The following is a 13960-nucleotide window of genomic DNA, read 5'->3' on the forward strand; positions in this document are numbered from 1 at the left end:
TATTAAAATATTTTACATTTAATTTTAAAATGACTTACTAAAGTAATTTGTAACATTCTTAGGTATTTGATGCTTATGCAGATGTACACACACATTTGAGATGGAGAGGGAGAAATGAGATGTTTGCAGTTATGTGGTTTTTAAAATGAGCACTACCAGCTAAAATAAGAATACAGAGCCAGTTGTTTTATATGTTCCAACTATAAAAGACATAAGCAATAGCGGGAACCCTAAACAAAAATACAGAAATTATATGGACTAAATGTAATGGCAGTGCTAAAATAAAAGCTATACATTCATCAAATTTGAGATCTACTTTGTTGTTCTCTGGTTTTGGGTTTATAACAAGTAGATGTTAGCCAGTTAGCTAGCAGAGCGAGTGCTACTGTTCTGTATTTGACCCGGAGGAAACTGTGCTGTGTTTCTAGGATCTTATTAAAAGTAGTTTAAATAGACAAAACCATGCCATGTGAATATTAGTTGATTTTTGTGATGATGATGATGATGATGATGGTAACACGAATTGTGATCGAGCCACATTTTTCTCACTATTTTCTTACAGTCCCTACTAATTCCCATACATGTTAGCATCTAGGCCACTCAGATCTGTGTCAGTTGCTGGCATGAAGGACAAACTCCTTCCAGGAGGAGAAACATATTAGCCAGAGCAAACCTCTGTGATTGTGAGATTGCACATAAATATTGTAATGTCTATTATGATTACAAATATTGTACTGCTGTAGTTTAGATCAAAGGAATATCCATCCGTCTCTTCCTCCTTCTTATCATCACTCATGCATGTGACACAAATGTAGTTGAGGTCTTCAGCATGTGGTAGAGACTTCCCACTGCCCTGTAGGAAGCAGTTCCTCTTTTTCAAATTCAGAACCAAGACGTCGGATTTGGAGAAGCTGATTCTCGTCCCTCCGTCTTTACACCCTACTGCAAAAACCTCTACTACAGGCTGAAGGTCATTGCCTGAAGATAGTAACAGAACCATGTTTCCTGCAAAACTGATACCATCATTTGTGCATTGGTCTTGATACTTGGCATGCCTTCAAAATGCAAACTGGCTAAAGTAACATACTGTATCTTGCCATTATATTCACTGCCATAACCAAAGTAGCCTAAAGTAATTAAAATACTACAAATTTGAGATTGATTGAGCATAATAAAAAGAAACCATGCTGTTTATTGTACTTGTCATTCGATTTTATATAACGACTAATTAGTGCATATTAGAATAATAAGGGGGTGTCTTTGCATTTGATTTTATTGGTTCAACACTGTTTTTTAAACAAAATCCCTCCTAAGGTTTTTAGCCCATCTGATGCAGCACACCAAGGTTCTTGGAGTTTAACAGTAAAGTACAGCCCCCCCCCCCCCCAATATTTCTGATAAATGTTGATTTTTCAGTATTATAGCGACAGAGCTAAGTGCCCAGAGACAGTTTAAATATAAATCTAAAATATATTGCCTAGTGCTGCCAGCACAACCTGCAGAATTGTCCACTAAAGCATGAAGCTTTGATCATATTTTGTACAAAGATCATAACACCTGGTACGGTGCAAGGAAATTTATATTTTTAATAAAACGTCTCCCATTTTGCTCCTCTGTCTCAGGGCGATGGCTTGCAGCTGGAGTACGAGATGAAGCTGACCAACGGCCAGTCTTTCTGGACGCAGCATTTCTCTGCAGACGAGTTCGGTAAGAGTGCTTAGACAGAACGAGAGGGATTATGGAACGAATCGCCAATGGCACAAGCTAATACCACTCAGCACGGCCAATAAAGCACACGGCTCTGAACAAATTGCAATAATGAAGGGACGGCTGATTGAGTTAATGATGATGGATGAACTGAGAGGGAGGGATGAAAAGAAGAAGATGCCCATGTATCTTCTAAATGAATTATTCCTTCATCCTAAATGCCTCTGTCCCCTCACACTCTGATTTTACTGTAACCGTGTCTGTTTTTTCTCTACCTGACCCAATTCCCTTACTGATTTACTTTATTTCTTCTTTTTCTTGTTTTCCATATGTTGACAATCTGAGAATCTCCTTAACTATTTTACGTCTCTCCTCTGCATCTGTCTCCTTGATTGCTTTTAAATTGCTTTGTTAAACTTCTTTTTTTTCTTCTGCCAACTCCTCAAACTGTTGTTCACAGGAATCTTGGAGACTGACATCACGTTCCTGGTCATCTTCACGTTAGTGTTCCTCCTCTCCTGCTACTTTGCATGTAAGTACTACCTTTTATACTTAGTGTAATCACTCGCTCTCCCCTTTAAGCCAACTTACTTCGACTCCCGAAGCTCTCTGTAATCATTAAATGGACTTTGCCTCGGATCTATTATGAAACCTGCATGTTTTCTTGATGGGAAAGGAGTAGGTTCCCGTGTTCCATCAGAAAAGTAAAGGTGAGGGTTGGCAGGTATTTCTCCCAGCACTGAGCATTTGTCACGATGGAGCACATGCCTCAGAGAAACGAGAGTGACAATTTGGTGGGAATAGAGCTTGTTTTGCATGTAAAGATGGCCGGTTAAGTATTGAAGAAGCCAGCAATGGCCTTAAGCTTACTGAGGTGAAATTCTTATATAAAAATTAAATGAAAAACCTTAAAGTGACTGAGAACATGAGCAAAGAGATACTTGTAGCTAAATAAAGAATGCACCATTGCAGTCTGTTTTCATTTAAAGTTTTCCTGTGTGGTCAATAGATCTTACTTTATCTAATCTAGTGGGGTAACTTAACCAAATTAGACCTAAATTACTCTTAAGGTTCATAGAATCCTCCACCTTCTCTTTTCAGAAACTAAACAGAGATGTTTCTGTGTATGGCTGAATTTGCACATATTTTAAAAAGCAGGGCAACCCTGAATTTGTTTTATGGAGGTTTTCAGAAAAAAACAAAACAAGAAAATGAGCAAATGTTATTGAAACGTCAGCAATTAGAATAATCTTTTTTTTTTCCTTGATTTATTATTATTTCCAGAAAGCACTCCATTTGTCAATATATATTTATTATCCCATTTATTGCTCCATATGTTTGTTGCTTAAAATTTTGAGGAAAAAAAGCTTTTAAATAAGGAAAATCTGGGTCTTTATTTGAGTACATCTGTTCAGTGGTGGCAGGGGATCACCCTTTAATAAGTTATACTTCTGAACAAATAGATCTGTGGAAGAATTGCCACAGTTTTGTAATCAATCAGCCGTTTTAAGTGGATCAGTATTTAGGAACATTTACTTAGTAATTTGTGACTTGTTTCCCTGTGGTTGAGAGAAACAAAATCACAAAGGGTTATTTTTTAAAGGCAGTCTTCAAAATGGGCAAAACACGAAAAACATGCCGTTTGAATAAGCCAAGCTGTGTGTTGATATTTACATGTGAGGAAATGGCTTCAAGTAATACATACTCCTCTAAACCTACCCATCCTCACAGTCAGACAATCACAGCTGCACCGACCAAGGCTGGAGGAGGATCTTAGATTACCTTGTCCAGAAATATGAGCAGGATGGTAAAGAAGATGGCAAAAAAATCCCCAAAGCTCACCTGCCAGGACTTGGCCACTTGATGTTAACACAGTATTTATACTTTATTTACACAGTATATATACATAAAGCACTAAACATACAATAAAAGTCAATTTAAGAATTCAAAAACAAAATAGCATGGTAAAACAATAAAACTCAAAGGGAAATACAACCGTTAAATAGAATGACAGAGTTGGTGAAGCCCAGTAAAGTCACTATAAAACATGATTGACATCCATGCCTATTGTGCAATTTAAGCATCATTGACGAAATTATTCCAAAAATCTATTTCACATATTTAACACGTGAAAGCATTCTGCCCTGCATATGTTCAGTATATTCAAGGGACTTAAGTCTCAACACATTGGAGATAATAAACATGGTAACTGAGGCTTAATCCTTAACTTTTTTACATTTTAGATACTGGTTAAGCATAATTCTGCTAGGAAAATCAGTGCTTACAATAACTAGATGGCATACTTAGGTTGGTAATGTTTTTTGTCGCATCATTTTACCCCTGATTAAATGACAGAGTATGAATACTTGGGTTCTCAATCAATAGCAGGAGTCAGCTTCCTCTACAACTCTTTTATTTTGTAGGTTGGAAGCTAAAAAAGTTCAAACTACAGCTCTGGAGAAATTTTGAGGAAGAGGAAGGGTCCAAGGTCTCTATCTTTGTATGTACCAACCTTGTGAAATGTTATAGGAAATGACCAAGTTCTATTGGCAAAGGGAGAAAATATTAACAAGATGGGCGCTGATAAATGTTGGACTTTTAGAAAAAAAAGTTATTTGTTTATGCAGTTTTTCCCCCATTGTAAACGTTTGCTCAAATTAAAGGTTACATCTTAAGATTTTGGCACTTGATTAAAAGATAAATGTATTTTGAGCCATCTTTACAGGGGCTCTTTACCAATAAAAAAAAATTTGGTGGTAGTTTTTAAAGGTTATGCAGTGATTAAGTCGGTAGAAGGTTTTATTTTTAGGTGACATACTTCTCTAAAGGACATGTTTATAACCAGGACTTGGCAGATCAAGTCTAGTTTCACAGAGCAGCTCTGAGCTGTTGTTTACAACCCTCCCTCCCCTGATACATTTCTCCGCTCGCCACCACATTGTTTGGGTAGTAAAATAGGCTGCTTAAATATGCATTAAGGACATTTCCTCTCAGATTAGGAAGCGGAAACAGAGATGAGATGTATCAGGCCTCACCTGGAGATGGCCATCACAAGACGGATGCATACTAATCACTGCGCTCCCTGCTTATCTGGTCTGTTACCTTGTTCTTCTGCATTCTCCGGGTTTTCTCCCTCTCTCCGCACCTCCCTCGCTCTCTCCTGCCATCTGTTAGCATATCTCCATCCTTTTTATCTGTCGCCCCAACGCGCGCACACGTACCCACACCTCTATCATCTCATTGCTGCTTTTCTTTTTCCTCCCTCCAGACAATCTGAAGGGGAGACAGCTTCTTCACACAACCTACAAAATGTTCATGACGGCAGCAGGTGTGGAGGGTAAGAGCTTCTGTCCTAAATAGACACACACCTACATCATCAAAACACACACACACACACACACACACACACACACACACACACACACACACACACACACACGCTCCTGGGATAACAAAGAGCCTCATTCACTGTTGCAGCATCTCATACCTTAATCCGCACCTGAAGAGCCCAGATATTATCACCGTGATTAACTTCCGAATAGGAACTAATGCAAGCAGATGTGCAGAACCACAGTGTTTACTGAAGCATTTTGTTACTGATGACCCCTCCCCCCCCCCATGCTCTCTTCATCCACTTTCTTTCAACTCCCTATCACTCTCTCATCTTTCTTGCTTTCCTGTTTTTTTTTTTCTGGCTTTCCTGTCCTCTCTTAAAATCCTTCCTCTTCTCTCCTGGCTCCTCTGAATTCACCTCACTTTCTCCTCCTTCCGACTCTCTCCACCTCTTTCTTCCTCTGTTGCTCCATTTCTATTCCCTTCTCTCGGCTCTAATCCCACATCCCCTCTGCCTTCCTCTCCTTTTCGTCACCGCCTGTTAACCTCTCCTTTCTCTTATATTCCCCATTTCTCGTTGCGCCCTCCATCTTTTTCCACTCGGCAGTGCTCAGCCTAATGTTCCATTGTGTCTACTGGGGCCTGTATGCCAGGGATGGAGTTGGCAACGGCAGCCTGAAGATACTGGGTGAGTTTCTCCCCCTGGATCGGTCACCGGTGAATGACTGAGACAGAGTCTGCGTTGGAAGATCACTCACTGTCCGAGCAGATCGGATGAATGGACGATGATGGATGCATGTGTGCCTGAATAGACCTTGTAGACGGTTGGACGGGCGTAGGCCGGACCGTGCATGACTTTATGTGACTGTGTGTGTGTCCGCAATATGTGTACCCTTATTTTATTGTTCCCCTCTGATGTCACAGAATCAGAAACTACAACCTAATTACCTCCTCTGTCTTCTCTCTCTCCACCTATGTGTCTGTCTCCAGGGAAATTACTGTTCTCCGTCAGTTTCTTGGTGTTCCTTCTGATGCTCATTCTGTTGGGTAAAGGTTTCACTGTCACCAGGTGGGAGAGAGGGAACATTGTCATTTTTCTACACTCTTAGTTGTGAAGACATTAGGGGTGTAACATTGCATCCAGCTCATGAGATCAGACGGTAGACCATATTGGGTTTATGAGAAGATGAGATTTTTGCTATATATTTTGGAAACTTACATTTTAATAATGTAATATAACAATTTTGGGAAACTATCATCTTAGTTTTAAAAGTTTCTATTTGCATTTAATGTATATAATTGGAGCAAATGTTTCATAAATAAACAAACTGTGTTTTAAACAATCTAAGGATAGACAGGCTCAAATCGGAGGCAACCGGACTTACATTTAGTTCTTTCTGAAAACATTTCAACACCTATCCAGGAGTGTTTGTCAGTTCTGGTGGCTCGCACTTGAGCATCCTGCAGACAAAGACTCCTGGATAGGTATCAAAATGTTTTCAGAGAGAATTGAATGAAAGTCCGGTTGCCTCCAATTTAAGCCTGTTTGCTGTTGCGATGAACCAGATAACTGAGAATTTGTACAGGGATAAGTGTAGACTATTCCATTCCAGGTTTGAATAATCTATATTATGTATTGTTTATTTCTCATTTTAAGGATGCAAAAAAGCTTTAAAATTCAAATTGTTGTGTTTTCTTAAATAAAATGAAGGTTTCACAAATTTTAAAATTTATCTTAAAGCATTTCTGTTTAATGCAAATTAAAAAGCTCAGGTTCTTTCAACTTGAAAGATTTAAGTGCCAGCTAGACCCATTAAAAAACTGTGAAACAGCGTTTTAGCTTAATGCATTTCTTTTGCAAAGTAGCCATAGTACAATTCTCTAGAAAAGACTTAAAGGTGGGGATCAATCAAAAACCGCAGGGCAACAACTCGAGATCTACTTTTAGACCTCAAAATAGGAGTAACATCGCTATGGTGTTGACCTTAAAGCTCACAGCTTCACATCCAGGGCTTTTAAAAACAGCAAAAAAAACACTTATTTTGTTTTGACAGCAACTGAACGAAGCATTGCCGTCCAAAGTTTACTTCGATTAAAAATAAATTGTTGGAGTTTCCATGTTGTGAGATCTCCTACCGTGAGATCTCATTACACCCTTAGTAATCAATAGATAACAATCCAGTCCATGGTTATCTGCTTGGTGCTATGGAGTTTTTGATGCTAAAATAAAAATAGTTGATTTGATTTTCTAATTGGAATAAATGTGCTATAAATGTCACACAGTGTTTTAAGGAGTTTCTGTTTAGTTTCAATTTACCTCTAATTAGTCTTAATATTTCAAATTGGAAAAGATAATGCATTGTTTCATGAAAAAAAAAAATTCATTTAGGTTAGTAACTATAGGAGGCTCTGAAGCAGATATTATCTTTTGGTTTGTTAGCTGCCTGTGCTTAGCCACTGGCGCTTGCAAATCAATTATATCTTGTTTTACTCTGCTATTGTCTGTTTTAATTTATTTTATTCTTACATTTTTTTTAATTCAGCCATGGCGAGGTTTTTTTTTAGTGCTTATGTATAGTTTTTATATAATGTGGTTGCATTGGCCAGGCTGTAAATAAGTCTTTATTAGCAGACCTTGTCAAAACAACATCACAGGTCAAGGACTTCTTGTTTTCTTACTTCCAAGTATGAGTCTCAAACAGGCATGGCACAGTTAGGGTTATAGATGAGTACCAAGGTTGCAATTTTTTTGTCACCATTGCTACAGTTTTAATCCTTTTGATGGGACACCAGAGGGAAACTAAGAGTGACCAGACTTTCTTTCAGCTGTGCGGAACATAAAGTAGCACTGCCCTCCTCTTTCTTTAGCTGTCGCTGCACACTGTTGGTCAGCTGGCTCAAAGAAGGTTACTACACTTCTCCCTCGCTTACGGGAAAAGCCAATTTGGCTGATTTGAAATATTTCTACAAGCAGCATATTTTTTGCTCAGATAATGTTAGACATCCTAATTTTAAAATATAGACCTAACACGTCTATTCCTTGTTGGGTCGCGAGGGGTGCTGGTGTCAGTGGGTGAGAGGCGGTGTACACCTTGGATAGTTTGCCAGTCTATCGCAGGGCAACACAGAGAGACAAACAGGATAAACAACCATTCACGCACACACTCACACCTAAGGACAATTTAGAGAGGTCAATTAACCTAACAGTCATGTTTTTGAGCTGTGGGAGGAAGCCGGAGTACCCGAAAAGAACCCACGTATGCACAGGGAGAACATGCAAACTTCATGCAGACAGGCCCAGGGCAAGGGTAGGACTTGAACCCAGGACCTTCTTGCTGCATGGCAACAGCGCTACCCATTGCGACACTGTGCAACCCTAGACAAATATATATTTTTTTCATTTTAAAAATACTGTGATACAATACTTACCTGTAGTTATTATGCTATGGCCAGACTTTCAAGGTTAAAATTCTGCTTAAAGCTTCTTATCCAGACTTAATAAAAACTTGCACTTACTTTGCTAAACGAATACAGCGTGACATAAAGTGTTGTCAGATCACGTTTCATAACACAGGACTTGCTTCGCAAGAAAAATCATTTTACTATTGAAAGTATATCATGGCACAAGATGATGTTACACCACTGGTGTATGCATGTATTTAGGCTCTTTTTCTGCATGCCTGTCACATTTTGTGTTTTTTAGCATGCTCTCTGTCCCTCATTGTCACACCATGGTAATGTCATGTGTCAGTCATGTCATGTGTTAGGAAGCTGAGCTCATAGTGTGAATGCAAGACAGTGTTGATCTGAAACATCAGTGCTGAAAAGTTGTTTTCAATGTTTATGCAAGTCATTATTTCCAGTGTTTTTGTTGTTTTCACCTCTTTCTCTGGCGAGGATTAGTGGACATTTCCTTGTGACTTGCAGCTTGGCAGCACAATAGATTATTTATGAATGCCTTTTCTCTCTGGAACATCAGCGTTTATCCATCTTACCCCTGACTGGAAAAGTGTTGTTCTGGCTCAGCTGTCACTGTGGCCAGCTCTCTAAATCAATTCTTCCAAATTTCAATTTTTAAGATGGGAAAAAAACAAGCAGTGGCAGGTCTTCTTCTCATTAGTTTGATGTTCAGTTTTATATTAGGAAAGAGGCACAAATGGGTAAGTTACTTTTAGACCACAGTTCAAATTTTGAGGATTTGTCTTCCTTTGCCATTCTCTGTGGGAAAATTCAAACTGAGCAAACCCTGTGCTTACAAGTTTTTCAGCAGACTTTTTGTCTCTAGTATTAGATCCTCCCAAGAGTACAGAGGATTCTGTTGTCGCTAGACTTGCTAAACTCTAGACTTAGTACTAAAGCTAGAAAAAGCAGCCTTTTACAAATGCATGCACAGAATAACTTGATATTAAATTAATTACAGGGTTTCTGCACGGTCCTAAAACGTCAGGCTTGAATTTAATTATCTAAATTTTAGACTATACATAGCCGTAACGTGCTTATGATTTACCATATCTGTCATTCAGTTGCATCTTAAATTTGCACATGTGCATAACTAATAGCTTCTTCCATGAATTTTTTTGTTGTTGTTGTTTTTTAGAAGAGCAATAGCAACATTTATTTGTTTCATTTGTTCTAGATCTGGCTGAGAAATCTTGGAGAGAATGTGTGAGAAAACTTTAATGTCCCTGATTCAGGGCAGAAATACATCCCTGACCAGGAGGAATTTGCACTAAATTCTATTTTTATCTAAAAGCCAGATTTCCTGATTTCCCAGTAGGAAATACACGAACACCCCCTGAAGGCGGAGGCCTCCCAGCAGCCCCCGAGTTCAATACGCATCTAAAACTAGGAGACCATTGCGAGTGTAAATTATTAGCACTGCTGACAGTTTGCATCTCATTGAGCCAGAGGTTCTTTACATCCTATATCTAAGAACGTGTCTTAAGTGTACACATACATTTTAGAAAAGCACATTATTTCCAGCTTGTGCTGCTAATTAGCCCCACAACAATGAACAAGTCTTGCTGGTTTTGTGATGTGAAGCCACATTGAGCTCAACCTGGGTGTGAAGTCATTCCCAGATTAGAGCTCTGAATCCAGAGAACGGTCAATGGCAGCACTTTTTATTCCAAAAATTCAGCATTTTCAGTAATTCTGCCACAGGGTTCTGCTCCAGAAACAAGCTTGTCGTTATTCATTAAGGGAATTCAAATAAAAACGTTCCTGATAGTGCATCCGTTACCAGCTCCGTCATTGTGACAGAGAGCATAAAGGAAGTTAAAGACATTTGATTTAAACCTGGAGATCTCAGTTGTTTACTAACACCTGTTTTCAGTTGTCAGATTGTCTTTTAAGTGCTGGAGTTGGATATCCTTGCTGTTAAAAGCAATGGAAGAAAATACAAAGGCCAAGTAGAAAGGGCTATTTATTTAATAACTTCTGTTTAAGTTTGCTAAAAGTTTAAGCAGGATATTGTGTTATTAATTAACTTAAGTTTATTTTAAATAATGTGGGTCATAAGTCATCATGGTCTTAAAGGTATAGTGTATGATTTTGTATTTCTGGAAATGTAGCTAAAAAACACCAAAGTCACTTTCCTAAAAACTGAGCATGCACAAGATCATCTTACCAGCTCCTCTGCTCCTCAGTGAGATCACGTGAATAAATCTCCCAAATCTAATCTGGTCTTATTTCTTTCTTCTGTTTCATGTGATACGTTTCAGAAAATGCTGTTTTGAATTTAATGCTGAAATTCTGGCATTCAAACATAAATTTCTCTTTTTACTCTGTTTGTGAACTTCTTTCATCTCGTAAACAGGGATAGAGCATGTTCATTTTCTGTTTATGTATTAAGCACCCAGCCTCAGCATCACAAATCAGATGCAGAATATTGTGTGTGTGTGTGTGCACCTGCATGCGTCCCTTTGATCTGTGCATCTCCTAGTGTGTCTGAGTGTCTTTGATTTTTATCTTCCTCCAAACATGTGTCTGACCTCTGACCTTCCTGGTTTGTCCCTCTGTGCCAGGGCGAGGATCAGCCACAGTGGCACTGTTAAACTGAGCATCTACATGACAGTCTACACAATCACCTATGTCATCCTCTTCATCTATGAGGCGGAGGTACAGTATACCCTTTATACTCTCTATATGCACATGCAGCACTGCAGTTAATAGCAAGGCTACAAGCTTCTTGTTACTAAGATAAATCAATAATTAAACTATAATACCTCACCCTCTTGTTTATTCAAATCCTGCCACTGTTAGTCTAAATATATTCAGTTCACTGCTGCTGGTCTGAATTTTTAGCATCTTTCAACTGTGAGAATAGATTATCTTCACAAACACAACCCCAAAGATTCAGAATGAAAATCTCCAGCTTTATGCATCAAAAATAAAAATCAAACGCATTAATAATTGAATGTGTTCCTGCCTAAGTGGGACAATTGCGGCTGGTTTCTGTTCCAACGTGGCAAAAACAAGAGAGCCGCCGGAGTGAATCAGAAATGCTATCTCCAAAAACATAACGATTTCAAGGCTACAGGGGAAACACCACAGAGCACTCCCTAGAAAGCATAGTTTCTAGGTTTCACAGACACAGTTTAATTAAATTCACTTCATTAATTTAACTCCAAATGAATGCAAAGGTCATGTCAGGCAACTTTATGGAGTAATATAAACAAGTTAATTAAATATGAATCAGATAGTCTGATTCCACTCACAATGCTTCTGGCAAGTGTTTCTGATCTAAAGCTATTCAGAAATTCTGGTTTCAGCCACTGTGACTTGCTAAAATAACCTAGATTAAAATGGAAAATTTCAATGAAAACAGTACTGCAAGGGGAAGAGACTCAACAGTTCAAAACAAAAGTTTCAGAGAAGACACAATTTTTCTGATTTACTCTCCGTTGATGCAGAAAACTCCCGGACAAGGTGTTGGAAATGAAGCACTTCAGTTTGTTTATGGCCAATAAAATGAAGATTCTGAGAAAAGGAAGCACTTGATGCTGTGAAATGATATAAAGGTTTAATGCTGCTGTGCGTCTGCTTTGTCGTCATCAAGACTGGAAGAACAGAAGTTGAGGAAAAAAAATAAGATGGTATATATAAAATAAAAGCAGTTACAAAATTATTGATATGATACATGGTCTTAAAGAATTCTTGGACTCAAAAAACATCCAACTTTCCTGCAAAGTTAAAACATGTTGAATGGTGAGAATCTGTTGACACAAGTTCAGGAAATGTCAAGGAGAGGATTACATATTTTCAATTTGTTTTTTTAGGTTTTACTTTTTCTGTTTTTGTTCAATTTGGTAACGTTTTAAACATTATCTGGAATTCATTTTTGCATGTAGTTTATTGATATTCTAAATGTTGACTGAAAAACAGAATGTCAATAATTTCAACCAAATATTTATAATTTTGTCATATTATGCCCTCCATTAGTCGGATGATGTCCTAAATTCATGCTACAGAATGCAGACACTGTCTACAATGGTGATGTATTCACCTTAACATGCAGATTGAAGAATAATTGACCACTTAGGACTTAGGACATGTGATTGGATTTGATGTTTCACGAACTGCACCTTATTTCCTAAGATTTAGATGAGTTTGAACCCATTTCTAAATGCAAGATACCAGGCGACATGATAAACTGTGACATAAACTGCTGTCTGACAGATTTACTTATTGGCTGCTTTTGCTTTTTAACCCATTAAAGAGCTGTTTGATGTCACAATGTCCATGAAAATCAGTCAGTGGGAATAAAAGTAAGGATTCAGAGATCTTGACCTAATTAAGTATTCATTACCGAATAACAAAACAAGTGCACACCCAGGCCTGAGCTGTTAAATTGGCTTTTAGTGTGCCCACAGATTATAATCATGGTGCTTGTTGACCTGCTAAACATGTTATGGTGGTGACATTGACCTTGTTGACATTTTGATCTGCATCTCTTCAGTCTCACCATGTCACATGGATTTAAACTCTGGCTTTATTGCCCTTCAGTTAGGTATTTATGTCATAATTAACGATTAGGAAAAGCAAGTCTGCACAATTGAACAGCTCCATACAGCCTATTGACAAAAGGTTTTTAAAAATATAACCTTTAAATGTATCTTTTATGACCAAATGGTTGACAGTAAGTCCAAAATATGGTTTGCAACAGACACAGAATAAACAGCTCAGATCAGTCAGTGGGTATTAACGATTCATCAGTTCACAGAAGTATGAAATGCTAAGAGAGCACAGTCCCACCACTAACTTTTCTGTGATAAATGGATGAACTAAATAAATCCCAAGTATGTGGACATCTTTATCAGGCAACAGGGATTTACATCAGACTTTGATTTGTTTTGCTTCTTCACAAAGTATTATAGAAACTGACTTCATAGTTTCTTGGCTTCATTTTGACAAACATGCAGACAAAAACTGATGCAGTTATTGTGAGTTTTCTGACCGCTGAAGGCTCTACGAAGCATGTCCATATATATTATAGCTCTATTTAGCTTTTTTTCCTCAATAATCTCATAAATATTCATGAAAGAATGTGCCCCACAGATGAGCGTGGGTAGTAATGGCTTTTTTCTGTCAGAAACTCATTACATTGACATTTTACTAATTATAAAAATGCATCAACTTGACTGCAAAAAAACATTAAAAAAAAAGTTTTGGTTCAAGGTTTTAAATCCTGAAAAGATTAAGCACGTTTTTCCCTGTAACAAATGAAACAATACTTGTTCATGACACCTTATATTATATCTGAAAAATACAATTTATCAGACAGTTAAGGAAAAATGTGTGTTTTTATACTGTATATAAATATTTGCTTTCAACAGTTAAAGTCAGATCAGTCATCTGTACAGTAAGACTTCCTGGAAAGTTCAAAATTTCTAATCAGCGTACTGTGGAACTTTTATCT

At 37.9% G+C, this 13960-nt stretch overlaps 1 protein-coding gene across 1 annotated transcript in view; it reads left to right on the forward strand.

Annotated features, from left to right (window-relative positions):
- The window catches only part of tmem145 (transmembrane protein 145), a gene marked incomplete in the record, with an annotated part of 57098 nt that overhangs the window by 29507 nt on the left and 13631 nt on the right, over positions 1-13960 (forward strand). Inside the window, 6 exon segments of the mRNA XM_036135204.1 lie at positions 1623-1707; positions 2168-2239; positions 4976-5044; positions 5648-5728; positions 6031-6109; positions 11067-11160. Of these exon segments, the coding sequence (XP_035991097.1) occupies positions 1623-1707; positions 2168-2239; positions 4976-5044; positions 5648-5728; positions 6031-6109; positions 11067-11160 (480 nt within the window).

Source organism: Fundulus heteroclitus, chromosome 3 (assembly GCF_011125445.2).
Source record: "Fundulus heteroclitus isolate FHET01 chromosome 3, MU-UCD_Fhet_4.1, whole genome shotgun sequence".
Lineage (NCBI taxonomy): Eukaryota > Metazoa > Chordata > Actinopteri > Cyprinodontiformes > Fundulidae > Fundulus > Fundulus heteroclitus.